General features: G+C 45.8%; 1 protein-coding gene across 1 annotated transcript in view; it reads right to left on the reverse strand.

Annotated features, from left to right (window-relative positions):
- SNTG2 (syntrophin gamma 2) overlaps positions 1-18297 on the reverse strand; it is a 450805-nt gene that overhangs the window by 143655 nt on the left and 288853 nt on the right. Inside the window, exon 12 of the mRNA XM_044290991.1 lies at positions 1008-1124. Within this exon, the coding sequence (XP_044146926.1) occupies positions 1008-1124 (117 nt within the window). The remainder of the gene's footprint in view (positions 1-1007; positions 1125-18297) is intronic.

Below are 18297 nucleotides of genomic sequence, written 5' to 3' on the forward strand. Positions count from 1 at the left end.
TACATGTTAGACGGTTTTAAAAGCCTCGATCAATGTATTTAAAAATATCTTCATGCTCTTGGATGCTAATAATGGAACATCTAGTCAATTATAGGTTTATAAAATGCCCCTTATTTATGATCAGAAGAACATACACCAAGGGGCGCAACAGTGTGTGAAATCCGTAATAAAATCTAAAGAATTCTGTTGGCAAGCCGCTCACTAGATCAAGTTGTGCAAGGACAGGCACAACATTGTGGTTAGCTCAGCACAGATCTAATAAATCCACTGTTGTTCATCTGCTGCCCCCTCCCGCTGAGCAATCCACTCAGGAGTACGGATTAAGTAAATCAATAGTAAGATATAAAACATAATACTAAATGGGCACTGCTAAGCTAAGCATCTAATAAAGCAAACACATAGAAACAATAAAACTGGGGACCATCGATCAGGGTCAATGAGTCCTGGTGTAAATGTGCTTTCGAAGGTGTTCTACCTTCTTCAGACACTTCACAGACAACTGGCAAGAACTGATTTAAATTGACTTCAGGTACCTGAGGCAGAGTGACTGAGAGGAGACAATAAAAATGTACATATTAACAAAAAGTTAAAAATATAGTGAAACGGTGATAAAAAAGGGTGAAAAACTGAAATGACTCACTATTCTGATTGGCAAGGTACAGATACCCTGTAGCCCCACCTATCAGCTATTTCAAGTCAGCGCTGGAACTAAATAGCTCTGTACATTTTGTAGTGTACAGAACTGGTTACTGCAGCACTGCTCCCGTTCACTGCACTGAGCTATGTAGTTAGGAGCTATTGCAGAACAGCTGATCAGTGGGGGTTGTGGAGTGTCGGCCCCTGTGGATTAGAAAATAATGGCCTATCCTAAGGATAGACATCACTTGTAAAAAGCAGGACAACCACTTTCATCTTCTTTTTTATTTTTTGCCTGTTATACGGTACTGGAATAATATACTGATCAAAACTATATGTAACAATGTATAATGCAATGGAATGGAACTTACTGGTGGAGTCTTGAAGATGTAGAAGGTCGAACCCTTTAGAACCAGGAATTTGAATTTATAAATGTGTGATCCGTCTGATCCTTGGACTTTTTCACTTACCCATCCCATGTGAAGGATCTGTAAAGAGAAAATAAAAAATCAGCCATATCAACCAAAACAAGCTAAAAATAAGGAAGTATAAAATTTACATATTAGTGTGCAAGTAAGGCTAGTTTCACACTAGCGTTCGTCGGTCCGCTCGTGAGCTCCGTTTGAAGGAGCTCACGAGCGGACCCGAACGCCTCCGTCCAGCCCTGATGCAGTCTGAATGGAGCGGGTCCGCTCAGACTGCATCAGTCTGGCGGCGTTCAGCCTCCGCTCCACTCGCCTCCGCACGGACAGGCGGACAGCTGAACGCTGCTTGCAGCGTTCAGCCTTCCGCCTGGCCGTGCGGAGGCGAGCGGATCCGTTCAGACTTACAATGTAAGTCAATGGGAACGGATCCGCTTGAAGAGGTCACCATATGGCTCAATCTTCAAGCGGATCCGTCCCCCATTGACTTTACATTGAAAGTCTGAACGGATCCGCTCAGGCATCTTGCGCACTTAGAAAATTTTCTAAGTTATTAATGCAGACGGATCCGTACTGAACGGAGCCTCCGTCTGCATTAATATGATCGGATCCGTTCAGAACGGATCCGATCAAGCGCTAGTGTGAAAGTAGCCTAAGTATGTAAGAGAGTTAGAAACAGCCTTTCTCTTCTTGCAAATAGTGTTGGGCTCGAATATTCAAATAGCGAATATCAATCGCGAATATCGGCAGTTCGAGAATTCACGAATATTTAGAATATAGTGATATACTGTATATTCGTAATTTCTAATATTCTAGATTTTTTTTTTTTCCCCATCAGTAACCTCCCTTCTTGCTTGTGGGCCAATGAGAAGGCTGCAATATCTTTGTCTGAGCTTAGCAACCAATAGGAAAGTTGCCTGCCCCTTACTATATAAGAACCTCCTCAGGAGCCCTTGTATGCAGTATTTTGCAGATCTGAGAGAGAGAGAGCAGTGTTTTTGCTGTGCTCTGTGCTTTGCTGTGTCATTACATTAGATAGTTAGTTAGTTAGTTAGCTCATATATATAATACAGATAGTTAGTGGGAGATAGTCAGTGTAGGTTAGATAGTGATATAGTGTAGCTGATAGGTTCCAGTGCAGGGTTTTAGGTAGTGTGATAGGAATTACTGTTTCTCTGCTGTCCATACATACATGCTACAGACATAGTTCTGTGATGTCACAAGTTCATAACAATACTTAGTGCAACAATCACTAAGTAGTCAGACCTGTTAAAATGTGAAGTTGCACGTATTGCGCCAAAATATTTGCATGATTAGTGCCTTATTTCGCAAATATATTGGGGCATTCTATCTGCATATAAAGCTATTGTAATGTTCTGCCGTGCCAACCATTTTCTCCAGTCTCAGGAAACTTTTAGTAGCTTGAAAAATGTAGCTAAAGTGACCCACGCCTGTATTTGGCGGTCATTACGCAAATATTACATTGCCGATTTTTTGCAATCAAGAAAATAATCTTGAATTCACGATTATGTGACGAATATTTTACCAAATAGTCACAAAATATTGCGAATTCGAATATTGCCCCTACTGCTCAGCACTACTTGCAAAGAAAGAACAAAACAAAACATTCTTTCAGCTGTGACCTGTTGCTTTGGGTTACCATTGACCATATTGTGGTGGTAATATATGACCCATGTTGGACTGGTGACTGTTATGTGACTGTTATTGCTGAGGACACACAAGCTTTGCACTGTACTGTTATAGCATGAAAATATACCAAGGCTCTGACTGCTCCGTTGCTGTGATGGTGTGATGGTGGTGGTCGCCACATGGTGCTGCACCTAGTTAAAGTAGGTACCCTTTCGTAGAGGGAACCTTGACGTGATGAGTGGGCTTATGCATTTTTATCAAAACGCATACAAATGCCTCATGTACAGTATGTAGAAAGGGAGTTGCTATGTAATCACAAAGAGGAGAGGAGGCATTCTGCCGTGCTCCTGCTTCTGGTACAGATTCTCCAGAGACAATCCACAATTTGACTCAAATAAAGCTTTGAGACTTCAGACAGCAATATGAACTGCTACCATCAGCATTGAGGGCACTGCTGCGAGGTGTGGGATTACAGTCAAGCCATCCATCACCAAACTACTACTAGGCCAGTGTCACCAAAGTGCTGAATTGTCACCAACCACCCTGCCTCCATATCCTTATTTGTGCCAGAGGAGATTTGCACTTAAAGCCTGCTGCTACTGTATGTATTTCAACTTCTATGTTGCACTTAGAAAAATGACTTTGTTATGCTTAACTCTGGCCTCCTTCTTTAGTACTATGGGGGTCATTTATTAAGACCGATGCTTTAGACGCCAGTCTTAATACCCCTTTAGCTGGCGGTGGATGCGCTGAATTTATGTAGAGGCGCTGGCCAAAACAGGCTACCTTCCCCGTCCACACCACACACCCTTTTTTTAGACCTGCCGTGAGCAGGGAAAAGTCGCAGATTGCGGTGCAAATAACCTTTGCGCCACAATCTGCGACAGATATTACTCTTGTTGACATGCATGTTTAGGGACACACACTGGGCCAGATTTATCATTACTCTGACAGCTCACTCCACTTTCACATATGGCTAAAGTCAGTTTTAGCCAAGTCAGATTTATGATCGGCCCTTTAAGACTGTAATAAATGTGGTTTGACAGTAGCAGTTTATCCATCAGTAAGTAGCTTTACAAAAGTCGCACGTCTTTACGAAAAAGTTGCATGTTCTATTAAAAAGTCTCATAAGATAAGCATGGCCCTCACTGGAGTGAAATTGTGACTTTTTTGCAACTTTTTGCGACTTTTTAAATAGTCCCAATAGTAAATCTGTCTAGAGATTCATTTACATAAGAAAACACGCCCACTTTCAGAAAACTGGCGAGCATAGTGCAGAGCAGAAAAAAGTCGCAAATTTGTGTGCAGTTTTAGCGTTTGGGACTTTTTTTGGGACTTTTTCACTCCATTATTCTGACCTGAGCTAATGATAAATCTGGCCCACTGAGTTTTTGCAAAGAACATAAATTGGGAGCAAGCATTCTTACTATTCTTTGCTTGGTCAGAGCCCAGTGTAAACATGATGCCGATCACACGACAAAAAGAGCATTTGTCAGAGGACCACATCTTTTATGTGGCATCAAATGCTGGCAGCACATCACCTAATGTAAACACTGTTCAACATTTTATATTGTTGATTGGAGCTTGTTTCTGACCAAAAAATTGCCCATGTAAAAGGATCCTTAATTTTTCACATTGACTGAAGTCTGAATGCTGCTGTATATTCATAAAACTGCAGATGAAAACGAAAGCTATATGGAGTATAATATAGTAACAAACGCCAGCTTCTGCTCGGACCTCCGGGGCACGGATGGTGCAGGACTGCACTCCCACAGCAATAAATATAAGCGATTTCCAGCCACCGGTATTGGTAAAATCCATTCAACTTTATTTTTTCTCCATTAAAAGCAGTTACAAAAGATATATACAAAACAGGCCTCACATCTGACGCGTTTCGGGTACACGCTTGTAGCACCCTTAATCATACTAGATGACTACACCAGTCAGGTTTTATGGTGGAAAGGGGGGGGGGGGAGACACACCCGCTGGGTGCGATTGGCATAGTAGAATACTAGCCACTTCCAAATTAACTCCTTGACCACAGTAGGAAACTAGACTGTGTGTGAACAGGACCCTAAAGCAACATTACCAAAATGAACACAAAATACACCAAAGCATTACCTTACGTAAAATTTAAAAACTACAAACATAAAATAATAATGTAAGATTAGATCTTGTCTTCTATTCAATCCATGGGGGACACATGACTTAAGCTTAAATATCCAAAAAGGCACACGATTGAAAAGTTTTCCATGCAGATCTCCACCGCTCTCATATAGTCTAACTTTTTCAATACCCTGTACCATAATGTCACTCACATCCCCTCCATGATGGTGAAAGACATGATGGGAGACTGCTGAGATATGGCGGAATGTGTTTATATTTTTATTGTCATCTCTGATTGCATCCGACAAATGCTGTCTAATCCTAATTTCTACGGGGCCAGATGTACACCCTACATATTGGAGTCGGCAAATTTTACAGGTAATTAGGTAAACTACACCATGTGTGTTACAGTTAGTATATTGTTTATTCATATATGTTTGGTTCTCTGTGCAAGAAGTAAAGTCTTTTGATACGTGAATAACAGAGCAGCAGGTACAGACATTGTGGCCACATTTATATGTATCTTTATGTTGTAACCAAGTTTTGTTTTTGCCAGTGCTGTTATCTTTAAATAAACTGGGGGAGAAAGTATTACCCAATGTCTTTGCTCATCTCGCTACACACTGAATTCCCATACTGACAACTTCAGCAAAACCTGGGTCCATTTGAAGAACTGACATATGTTTTTTTCTTAATTTGACAAACTTTGTTGTATTGTGGACTATATGGGGTTGAAAACTCTCTCTATCTCTCTAACTAACCAGTTTTAAGGCTCTGTTCACACTCCAGTCAGGATAACTGCAATTCTTTTTTATAATCTTGTTCATATATACAATTACGCTTTGCTCTGACTAGTTCACCTACAGGTATACTTTTAATTGTATGTGCAGGATGACATAATACTACCTGCCGTAATTTTTCTATTAGTGGATGTAATACTCCTCCCTATGTCTGGTGAAGCTGTCAGATTCAAATCAAGAAAGGAAATTTCCAAAGGATCACAGTGATAGGTAAAGCACAAATTATTTGCATTATTATTTATGTATTTTATGAAATCCGGTACGGTCGCCACATCTCCGACCCATATAAACAACAGGTCATCGATATAGCGACCGTACCACTGCAGGTGGTCAATGAATGGATTGTTATCAGAGAACAAATATTGATGATCCCACAAACATATAAAAATATTTGCAATTGATGGCGATACCTTCGCCCCCATAGACGCACCAGATATTTGTAAATAGTGCGAATTGCAAAACATGAAATAATTATGCGTCAACAAATAATGTATGACTGTACTTAAGTAATCTTGCAGAGTTAAAGTGTAATCGCTATATGTTAACAAAAAACCACTGTAACGAAGATATAGCCTGATCCTGGGGTATGGAAGTATATAATGCTGTGACCTCAGCAGTGACCCATAAAAACTATTTTCCCCACTGGAGGTTATGCATTGCTTGAAGTACATGCTTTGTGTCGCGTATAAAACCAGGCATGGATCCAATTAGTGGCTGGAGTCCACCAGAGGAATGAGAGATGATAAGTTCTCTTTGTAGCGGGGGCCGAGAAGGGTGAACAACCAGTCATCCGTGTTGTCTAAAATGCGTATAACGCACAGGTCGCAGGAAAGGCAGACTAACATGAAGTCAGCCATGTGTGCCAGAGTACCAACAGGCAAGACTTCGCTGTCGTCATCAGGAGGATGACTCTCAATCTCCTCATCCTTTTCCTCCTCTTCTGCCCACCCACGCTGAACAAATTGAATTAAACTTCCATGGGTACTACCCTCTGTAGCGGAGGCAACCATCTCCTGCTCCTCCTCCTTCTCCTCCTCTTCATCGTCCAATTTGCGCTGAGAAGATGAACTGAGGGTGGTCTGGCTATCACTCTGTGTACTTTCTTCCCGCATTTCCACCTCTTCCACATGTAAAGCGTCGTCCTTAATTGTGAGCAGCGAGCGTTTGAGTAGACACAGAAGTGGGATGGTTACTAGTGTTGAGGGAGCATGCTCGGCCGAACTGCTGTTCGGCTCAAGCATCGCTATGCTTGGCACATCCGAGTGCTCGGCCGAATACTGCAGGTGCTTGAGTACAATATAATAGAATGAAAGTCAATGGTAGACCCGAGCATCAAACCAGGAAGCCCCTGCTCTGAAGAAGAGAGGGTGTCTGGTTTACAAAAGAAGGTTAGAAATTGATGGAATCCCCATCAAAGTGGTTTGAAAACAGCATTAAGAGTATGGCTGGATGCGTCTTGAACTCCAATTATCTACGACATACAGAAGACAACCACACAAAGGCTATATGCCAAAAGCCAGGTATGTACAAGTCATCCATCTATCCATGAGACAGATGGCAGGCTTCGTCAGCATACCTTACAATCACAGCCTTGTGCACTACGAGACATTCCAAACGAATGAAAGGTTAGAAAGGTTACTGAATATTATGTTAGGACAATCAGAAAACTTTTTGTCTCCCTAATGATATTGATCTAGGTGCACAGGTCCACCCAAGCCATCCAACAGATCTGAAGTAACTTTTAGGCTTACTGGCTCTCAGTCAGATGAGAGCTGGTTTGGAATGTCTCATAGTGCCCAAGGCTGCCACTGGAAGGTATGCTGACTAAGCCTGTCATCTGTCTCATGGATAGATTTATGGCTTGCATATACCTGGCTTTTGGCATATAGCCTTTGTGTGGTTCTTTATTGTATATCATAGATAATAGGAGTCTAAGACCCATCCAGCTATCCTCTTACAAACCATTTTGATGGGGTTTCCATCAATTTCTAACTTTTTTTTGTGAACCAGACACCCTCTTTTCTTCCGAGCAGGGGGTGCCTGGGGTTCTCCCATTGACTTCCATGGTGCTTGGAAGAACACACGAGCATACCGATGTGTTTGTCCAGAGCACTTTGGTGCTCTATCAACACTAATGGTTACGCTGATAATAGCGTTATCGCCGCTCACCATCTGTGTTGATTCCTCAAAGTTTCCTAAAACCTCACAGAGGTCAGACATCCATGCCCACTCCTCGCTTGTGAATAGCGTAAGCTGACTGGAAAGGCGATGACCATGTTGCAGCTGGTATTCCACTACTGCCCTCTGCTGCTCACAAAGCCTGGCCAACATGTGAAACCTTAAGTTCCAGTGTGTGCTCACGTCGCACAACAGCCGGTCAGCTGGCAATTTCCAGCGCTGCTGCAGCGTTGACAGACCGGCTGAAGCTGTCGATGACTTGCGGAAATGGGCACACACGCGCGCATCTTCACTAGTAGCTCAGGCAAATTGGGGTAGGTATTGAGAAAGTGCTGAAGTTTAAGACGTGGGCTAGGCATGGGATATGTGCGAGCTTGCCGAGCTCCAAAGCCGCCACCAAGTTACAGCCATTATCAGACACAACAATGCCTGGTTCTAGGTTGAGTGGCGAGAGCCACAGCTCAGTCTGGTCTCTTATACTCTGCCACATCTCTGCGGCGGTGTGCTGTTTGTCCCCTAAGCATATCAGCTTCAGCACGGCCTGTTGCTGCTTCACCACTGCAGTGCTACACTGCTTCCAGCTACCGACTGATGGCTGACTGCTGCTGCACTTGAATAATTCGGAAGTGGAGGAGGAGGCAGAGGAGGAGAAGTGGGGGTTGGAGCCACTAACGTAGGTGCTGGCGGAAACCCTGATCGATGTAGGGACAGCAATCCTTGGTGTCAGTAGCACCTGTGCCATCCCAGGGTACGACTCACTACCGGCCTCCACAACATTCACCCAGTGTGCCGTCAGGTAAATGTAGTGTACCTGGCCGAATGCACTTGTCCATGTGTCCGTGGTTAAGTGGACCTTCCGAGTAACTGCGTTGGCCAGGGCACGTGTGATGTTACGGGACACATGTTGGTGTAAGGCGGGCATGGCAAACCTTGAAAAATAGTGGCGGCTGGGGACTGCGTAACATGGGATGGCTGCCGACATCAGGCTGCGGAATACCTCTGTGTCCACAAGCCTATATGGCAACATTTCCAGGGCCAGTAATTTTGAAAGCTGCACATTTAGTGCTATGGCCTCTGGTTGGGTAGCTGGGTATTTGCTCTTGTGTTCAAAAGCCTGGGATAAGGACATTTGGATGCTGCGCTGGGACACGGAAGTGGATGTGGTCGCTGATGGTGCTTGCGAAGGTGCAGGGCGGGAGGAATCCGGTGGTGGTGAGGTTGCTAGTGTTCATGCCCCGGCTTATTTTGGTATGGCACAGGTTACACACTACTATTATGTTGTCGTCCGCACTTTCCTCAAAAAAGCGCCATACTGCGGAACACCTACACCTTGACAAGGGAGATTTTCCCAAGAGGGTGCTCCGTGGAACAGTTGCGGGCTTGTTTGGTATGGCCTGCCTTCTCCCTTTTGCCACCCCACTGCCTCTTCCAGCCTGTTGCAGTTCAGAAGATCCCTCCCTCTCTATACTGCTGTCCTTGCTCGGCTTTCCATCTTCCCAGTTTGGGTCAGTGACTTAATCGTCCACCACCTCCTCTTCCACTTCCTCACTATGCTCATCCTCCTGCCTTGTTGACCTAACCACTACCTCAGTGATTTACAACTGTGTCTCATCCTCTTCATCAACCTCTTGAGACAGTAATTGACGTTGAGTTATTGGCAACTGTGTCTCATCATCATCCACCTCATTAAACAGTAATTGCCGTTCACCACTGTCATCTTCTTGTGATTGTGGATGATCAAGAGTTTGGGAATCATGGCACAAAATCGTTTCCTCTTCAAGCATGCTTGTCGAGAGGGCCAAATCAAGGAATGGCCCTGAAAAGAGCTCCTCAGAATATCCAAATGTGGAATCACTTGTTTGCCCAGACTCTCCATGGTGGGAGGAAGGAGGATCAGGGTGAGGGTTGGGTCGAGCAGACTCTTGTCTACTGAGACTGGACTTGGTGGAAGACAAGGTGGTGCTTAACCGACCGGAAGCGTTATTTGCTGCAATCCAACCAATCACCTGTTCGCACCGGTCTGACTTCAAGAGTGGTGTCCTGCGCCGCCCTGCAAACTGGAACATGAAATGAATATTTTTCTTGTGCTCTGGCAGCAGGCACAGTTTCACCGCGTCCAGAGTCATGGCCATTGCGTGCACCATCAGCATCACATTCACTGCCCCATCCCTTACTGCTTGCCTTCTTCATATTAAATGTTATATATGATTGAACGTCTGTCACACGTACAGTAGCTTAGGATTTGGAAGTGTATGCGCAAACAAATTTAAAAAAGGTATTTGGGATGTGGAAATGTCACACAGGAGATATCCCGCAGATAATGTCAATGCTGTCACCAGCGGCTAATGAAAAATTACAGGGAATGTCACACAGGTATTTGGGCTGAGTAAGCGTTATACAGGAGAGGTACCACCGGTAATGTCACTGTCCTCAGCGTCTACACAAAAAAGTACACTGTATGTCACAGATAAATTTTTGAAGCGCACATGTTACACTGCAGATGTGGCGCAGGTAATAATGTCACTGTCCGCTGCAGACACCGTCTACGGAAAAAGTACACTGTATGTCACAGATACATATTTTCAGCACACATGTTACACTGCAGATGTGGCGCTGGTAATGTCACTGCCAGAAGCGGACACCATATATTGAAAAAGTATACTTTATGTCACAGATAAATTTTTCAGTGCACACGTTACACTGCAGATGTGGAGCTGGTAATGTCTCTGTCCGCAGCAGACACCGTCCACAGAAAAAGCACACTGGATGTCAGATATTTTTTGGATTCGCACATTTTACACAGGAGATGTGGAGCAGCTAATGTCGCTGTCTGCAGCAGCCTAACTATTGCATGCAATTTAGCGCAGGATGTGCTAAAAATAGATATTGCTGCCACCCAAACAGTCCTTAAACTGACTTTTGGGTCTGTAAAGTTTTAGCTATTTAGTGCAGTTTGGGCTAAAAATAGATATTGCTGCTGCCACACTGAAGCACTGCCTGGAGCTTTCGTGCATCAGTTGTTCGCATGGAGGTCCGGGTAGATGTTTGGTGCCGTCTTTCCATCTCTGCTGAGGCAGGTAAGTGTTGGTTGTTGCTAGTGTTCTCTTGTTACACTGTGTACTTACCTGCCGTGCAGTTGCTGCATTCTGTCTTTCTCTCTGTCAGCTACTGGGCCTCTGGAGACGCCTTTCATCCATGGTGATGGATGAACAGGAGGTCTCTGTTCATCCATCACCATGGATCTAGTGACTTACATCTAGTGACATCACATCTAGTGACTTCTCTTCTCTGATGTAGACATTCTCTTTCCTCTTCTTCTCCTGTCAGACCAGACCGCCATGGTGACTTCTTTCAGCCGTGCCTCGTCTCTGCAGAGTTTAACAAACAGACATCTTACTTTCCTACTTTTCCATCCTCCTCCTCACCTTCTCAACACCCCATCCTGCTACCCCCAATACTGTGCCCACTGTGTTCCCCAATACTTTCCTGCAGAAACAGTCCCCTTGAAAATACTGGTACCACACAGATAGTGCGTCAGTACAAAAACACCTCTTTATATTGTTCGCTAGTACAAAAAAATCCCCCCTTCCTTTCAGATCAGACCCCCATATAAAACCTCCATGTAAGACCCGACCCAATATCTGACCTCAAATGAGACCCCCATTAGACCTCCAGACCCCCATATAAGATTTCTATTAGACCTCCAGAACCCCATTAGACCTCCAGACCCCATATCAGACCTCCAGACCCCCATATAAAACCTCTAGAACCCCATTAGACCTCCAGACTCACACTAGACCTCGAGACCCTCAATCAGACCTCCAGACCCCCAATCAGACCCCCATTAGGCCTCTAGACCCCCAATCAGACCCCCATTAGACCTCCAGACCCCAATCAGACCCCCATTAGACCCCCATTAGATCTCTAGACCCCCCAGTCAGACCTCTCCAGACCCCCCAGTCAGTCCTCCAGACCCCCATTAGACCACTTCAGACCCCCAGTTAGACCTCTATACCCCCAGTCAGACCTCCAGACCCCCCATTAGACCTTTTCAGATCCCAGTCAGACCTCCAGACCCCCTATAGACCACTCCAGATCCCCATTAGACCTCTCCAGACCCCCAGTGAGACCTCTACAGACCCCCCATTAGACCTTCATATCAGACCTCAGAACAGACTGTAAAATAATAAAGTAACTTACCTCTCCTGCCGCCACGCTCCTTGTCCTGGCTGTCTTCTCTTCTCAGGGCCCGTGCTGCAGTCATCTGACCTCCTGCAGTGGCAGGTCAGAGCAGTGGCGGATCCAGGGGGGGCAACTGCCCCCCCCCGAGCTGGCAGCGGGCGTCGGCGGCTGGGCACAGGGAGATGAGCGCTACCATTGTGGAAGCGCTCATCTCCAATCATCTGTATCGCCGTCCTCAGGACAGCGATACAGATGCTTGCCTGTGCTGCGGTAGGGGAGGGAGAGGCGTGTCCCTTTCCCTTCCTCTGATAGGCTGCAGGCACTAGGCCGGCAGCCTATCAGAGGCCGGCGCAGGCGGCGTGATGACGTCATCGCGCCGCCTGAGCCATACAGCGTGGGACACAGGCCAGAAGAGGCCTGCATCGCATCACTGACATGGAGGTAAGGATGTGTTTTTTTTGTTTTTTTTTATTATATACAATACTTTTACTGGTGGGGGCTGTTATTACTGGCAAAGGGGGGCTGTTATTACTGGCACAGAGGGGCTCTTATTACTGACACAGAGGGGCTCTTATTACTGGGGCTGTTATAACTGGCACAGAGGGGCTGTTATTACTGGGGGCTGTTATTACTGGCACAGGGGGGCTGTTATTACTGGGGGCTGCTATTACTGGCACAGAGAGGCTGCTATTACTGGCATAGGGGGATATTATTACTGGCATGTGGGGGGCTGTTAATACTGGCACATGATTGGGGGCACTATAGGGGCATCTACTGAGGCCACAAAGAAGGGGTATTTTATATGGGCTCTCTGTACAGTACAATTTTATACTGGGACACATTATGGTGGGTACTATAGGGAAGGGGGGAGAGGAGTACTATGGGGTCATCTATGGGGGGCACTAAGAAGGGGTATTTTATACTTGCAAATTATGGGGGACACTGAGGGCATCTACTGGAACATTTTATACTGGTAGATTATGGGGGCACTAGGAGGAAGGAGGGTGTGGAGCACTATGGGGTCATTTACTAGGGGCACTATATAGGGGTATTTTATACTGGCACATTATGGGGGCACTATGGGGACATTAGCTTAACTGGGGGCATTACAAGGGGGTATTTTTTGCACTGTCACATTATAAGGAGAATTATTACTATTGGGGGGGGGGGGGCATTATGGTGGGCTTTATTACTCCCCCATGGTATGACCCCCTAGTAGCAGCACCAGCCTCTCCTTGCTCTGCTATCCCTCTGCCCCTTCTCCAAATCCTTATTATGAAATCTTTCTCATTAGGATAAAACACAACATCAGCTCCGCCGAGCCCCCGGCCAAAGAGTGGAAGTGGCCTCCGAGATGCCCAAGGGACAAGCCAAGTAACTGTAAGTTTTCATGTGAAATATGTTTGTTATACACATATAGAACCGACTCCACAGTGTAGGCTATAAGCAGGGCCGTTTCTAGGGGCGGGCGGGACGGGCGGCCGCCCAGGGCGCTGTCAGAAGCAGGGGGCGCCCGTTGAGGTAAAAAAATAAAATAAAAATTGGTTATGTAGGTAAAGGTTCGGGCGGCCGGCGGCGCCCCTCATGCTGAGCCTCCTGAGCGGCCGGCTCAGTGCTGCGCAGCCTGCCTGCGCTGCAGACTGCTGAGTTGTTAATATAGCGTGGCCGAGCTCTGTTCGGTCCGGCCCGGGGTACAGGAGCATTTGTTTCCTGTACCCGGCCGGACTGAAAGGAAGTGCACACTAAGTGAGCACTTCCTGTCAGCAGGGTACAGGAAACAAAAGCTCCTGTACCGCGGAGCGAACAGAGCTCGGCCACACTACATTAGAGGTGACATTGACAAGGGGGAGGAAATGTGAGTGACGGGGGGGAGTAGAATGAGAGTGACAAGGTGGGGGGGGGAGTAGAATGAGAGTGACAAGGTGGGGGGGGAGTAGAATGAGAGTGACAAGGTGGGGGGGAGTAGAATGAGAGTGAAAAGGTGGGGGGGAGTGTAGAATGAGAGTGACAAGGGGGTGGGGGGTGTAGAATGAGAGTGACAAGGGGGGTGGGGGGAGTAGAATGAGAGTGACAAGGGGGGTGGGGGGAGTAGAATGAGAGTGACAAGGGGGTTGGGGGGAGTGAATGAGAGTGACAAGGGGGGTGGGGGAGTAGATGAGAGTGACAAGGGGGGGGGGAAGAAGAGTGCGAAGTGACAAGAGTGAGATTTGAGCAATGAGTGTGACAAGGGGGGTGGGGAGAAGAAGTGACAAGGGAGGGGGAGAAGAGAGTGACAAGGGAGGGGGGAGTAGAAGAAAGTGACAAGGAGGGGGGAGAAGAGAGTGACAAGCGGAGGTGGGGAAAGAAGAGAGTGACAAGGAGGGGGGGAGAAGAGAGTGACAAGGGAGGGGGGGAAGGATAACAAGGGGTGGGGGAAGGGGATGAGAGAGTGACAAGGGAGGGGGGAGAAAAGAACAAGGGAGGTGGAAAGAGTGACAAGGGAGTGGGGAAGAGAGAGTGACAAGGGTGGGAAAAGAGTGACAAGGGAGGGGGGGAGAAGAGAGTGACAAGGGAGTCCGCAGAGCCAGTACCCAAGAGCCAGACTGCAGCCAGAGACCAGATCATCTAATTGTCCTGGTGGTAAGTAGACAATGCAATATGTGCATTATTTAATTGTTTAGTTATTAATACTACATTTTGCGGACCGCACATTGCCGGCACTAAGAGAATATGCCTATTCTTGTCCGTTATTGGGGACAAGAATAGGACATGTACTATTTTTTTTCAGGATCGGAATTGCGGATCCGGGTCCGCAATTCCGGATCTGATAAGGGGGGGGGGGGGCGTCAATTTTTATCTTGCCTAGGGCGGCAAAAATCCTTGCACCGGCCCTGGTCAGAAGGGGGGTGCCGGCAGGGGTGCCCTCTTGTCGTTTCTCGGCCGTGCGCCCTGGCTCCCTCCCTCTGACATCTCTTCTGACCTGCGCCCGAGTGCCGAGTCCTCTCACTCTTCAGACAGTGCGGGCGGCACTTACTGACGTCACGCGCCTGATCCTCCCACTAGGCGGCGCAGGCGCGTGACATACAGTGACTGAGTGAGCGCCGCACTGCCTGCCTGTTGCCGCCCGCCCTGAGCCCCTGAGCAGTGCTGATGCCTGCTGTGAGGCGAGTGATGGTCTGGGGGGGCATTAATTACAATGGGGGGATGGGGGTTATTACAATGGGGGGGGGCATTAATTACAATGGGGGGAATTAATTACAATGGGGGGGCCACTGTGGGAGACATGAAAATGGGGGCCACTGTCACTGTGGGGGACATTAAGTTTAATAAGGATCACTATAGGACATTATTTAGAATGGAGGCTGCTGTTGGTGTCATTACTCATTATAACTGTATAATGTCTGATAGGCCTAGTCCTGAGCTGAGTTATATTACCCTGCCCATGCCCTGTATAATAATGTACCCATCCCTGATACCCCTTAGTTATATTACCCCGCTGGAGTAATATAACTAAGGGGTATCAGGGTACATTATTATACAGGGCAGGGTAATATAACTCAGGACTAGGCCTATCAGACATTATACAGTTATAATGACATCCACAGCAGCCTCCATTCTAAATAATGTCCATAGTGATCCTTATTAAAAATAATGTCCCCCCACAGGCAGGCAGTGCGGGCGGCGGCGCTCGCTCACTGTACCTCACGCACTGCGTGACGTACAGTGAGTGAGGTGAGCACCGCCGCCCGCACTGCCTGCCTGTCTGTTACCGCCCGCCCGGAGCAGTGCTGAGAAAGAAGCCTGCTGTGAGTGAGAGCCTGAGTCTATGGGACAGTGGGTCACTGGGTGCGTCACTGTGACCGTCCGTGCAATGTGGTTCCACATTTTTTACAATGGGGAGACACTTATTTCATCGAGCAGTTGTGAGGGGGGGGGAGTTTTTTTGACACTCGCCCTGAGAGAAATTTTACCTAGAAACTGCACTGGCTATAAGCACCATTGTTTTGTGGCGGCGGACAGAAAATAATCTGAAAGTGCCCCTCCCGAGACCAGGCTCTGGATCCGCCACTGGGTCAGAGTGCGCTCTGTACATACTGATGCTGCAGGCAGCCAGGAAACAGCAGCGCGGGACCTGAGAAGAGTGAGCAGGAGGAGGGGTAAGTACTGTACAGCACTCACAACGCTTCTCTCCCCCTCCTCTTGGAGACTATTGACCACTTCCATTATGGAAGTGCTCGCTAGTATTCCCTTTATAAGATGCACATAAGATGCCCCCCTGGCTTAGGGGCCCGGTCGCAACCGCGACTGCTGCGACCCCTATAGTTACGCCAGTGCTGGTAGTAGTATGTTATTAGCAATAGCAGTAGTAGTGGTAGGCTTTTGTTTGCAGTAATATGTTATTATTAGTTGTATTTAGTAGTAATAAGTTACTATTATTATTATTATTGTTATTATTATTATTATATTACTAGTAGTAGTGGTCTTATAAAAATTGTAGTAGTACAAGTAATAGTAGTATTAGTAGCAGTAGTAGTAGCATGAGGAGTAGTAATGTTTTTTTTATTAGTAGGAGATACTGTACTACATTGTTTTTGTAGTTAGTATTAGTAGAAGTATTAATGATTTACAATAATAATAATAATAATAATAAACACCAACATAAAGATACAGTTCACTAAATATTCTCCAACATAAAGGCCATTTATCAAGACCAGCACTTATACTGCCATTGTGATATCCCCCTGCTGGAGGATGTGTGAAATTTGAGGAGTCTCATGCCTTGACATAAATTAGGCACATCATCCAGCTTGTAGCTGGTATAGATTTCAGTCATCATTAACGCCAGAAAACTAGCATAAATGATGATGTCGAGGTCGATGCCCTGTCTACACCCTGCCCCCGTCGCTCCCCCTTTTCAGAAAGTGGTGATGTCAGCGTGGAAATGCCACTTGTGCCTAAATCAATAGTCGCATACTAATGCTGTCATAGTGAATGATCTTCATAATCTTTATTAAATTAGTAATAACATATAAAAGCATATGGAAGAGATGGAAAACTTGCTTCCAAGGTGGTGGCTGAGGTGCCGGCTGAGGTGCCCATTAATTTTATAAGATTAAATGCACATCTCCCAAGACGCCAAAATGGATTGATACAATGAAAGTATGACCTGATATAATGCAAGAAATCACTGTAGACCCATATACATTAATGGAAAACCGTGCAAAAATATCAACCTCTACCACAGCCCCAGCATGCATTTCACCGCCGGGCTTCTTTTGAGGGAGAATAATAATAACAATTAGAGATGAGTGAAGTTATTAAAAATTCAAATATGCTGCTTAGCTGAATTTCACTAAGAAATTAGCTTTGTGACAAATTACTTACCATTACTACCATGTTACAATAGATCACCCCAAAAAATATTTTCTAGGGATTTCCATGTCTCCTAAAGAGGTATTGACTTGAGTTCTCCTGCCCCAACACAATATGTGGTATAATTGATGCTGGCATAACAGATTATGGATGCAGTATTGGGTTGTACTTGAGATTTAATTTATGCCAAACATTAATTGTGCTTTTTGTTAGAAGTCCCAATACAGAGTCTAATGTACCCTTTGGACTTGGAATCCGGGGAGCATGTTCTCACCTAGTAAAGACCTTTAAAGTGAAGCAACACCCTTGGGACTAGAGAGATGTGTCAAAGACAACCACCTAATTTAGTGTATAACGTTTGAAGTCTCAACCTCTGGTAGACCCATACCGCCTAAGTGCTTCTTCCTATTCAGCATGGAATGGGTTTGGCGAGGTTTACTCCCCTTCCATAAAAATCTAGAAAAGGACTTCTGAATGGATTGGAAGAAGTTCTGAGGGATCTGGAAATCATCTGCATTTTATACAATATAATGGGCTTTACATAGGTTTTTAGCAGGTTTTTCCTTCCCCATCCAAGAAATAATAGGCAGAGGAGAACCCATACTTTCTGTAGCAGTGGTATATAGTTCGCCTGATAAATCATAGATATGGAGTAAGGCAGTGAAACTCCCAAGTATATAATAAAGGTAGTGGGCCAAGAAAAAGAGGAGCTAGGCTTAAAGGGAAGCTGTCACCAGTTTTATGGTGTCCTAACTAAGGGCAACATAAATAAGTGACTGATTCTCTTAGCAAAATGCTGGGTCACTTTCTTTAATTGACCCAGTCAATCTGCCAACATCTTGTATTGAAAAGCTCCAGCTGATAATGATGAGTCATGAATATTTATGAGCTCCTGACTCTCCCCGCCTACCTGCTGCTGATTGACAGTTTTTTTTCCATATGAATCAGCAGCAGGTGGACAGGGGAGTGGC

The sequence above is a fragment of the Bufo gargarizans genome, chromosome 4, assembly GCF_014858855.1.
Source record: "Bufo gargarizans isolate SCDJY-AF-19 chromosome 4, ASM1485885v1, whole genome shotgun sequence".
Lineage (NCBI taxonomy): Eukaryota > Metazoa > Chordata > Amphibia > Anura > Bufonidae > Bufo > Bufo gargarizans.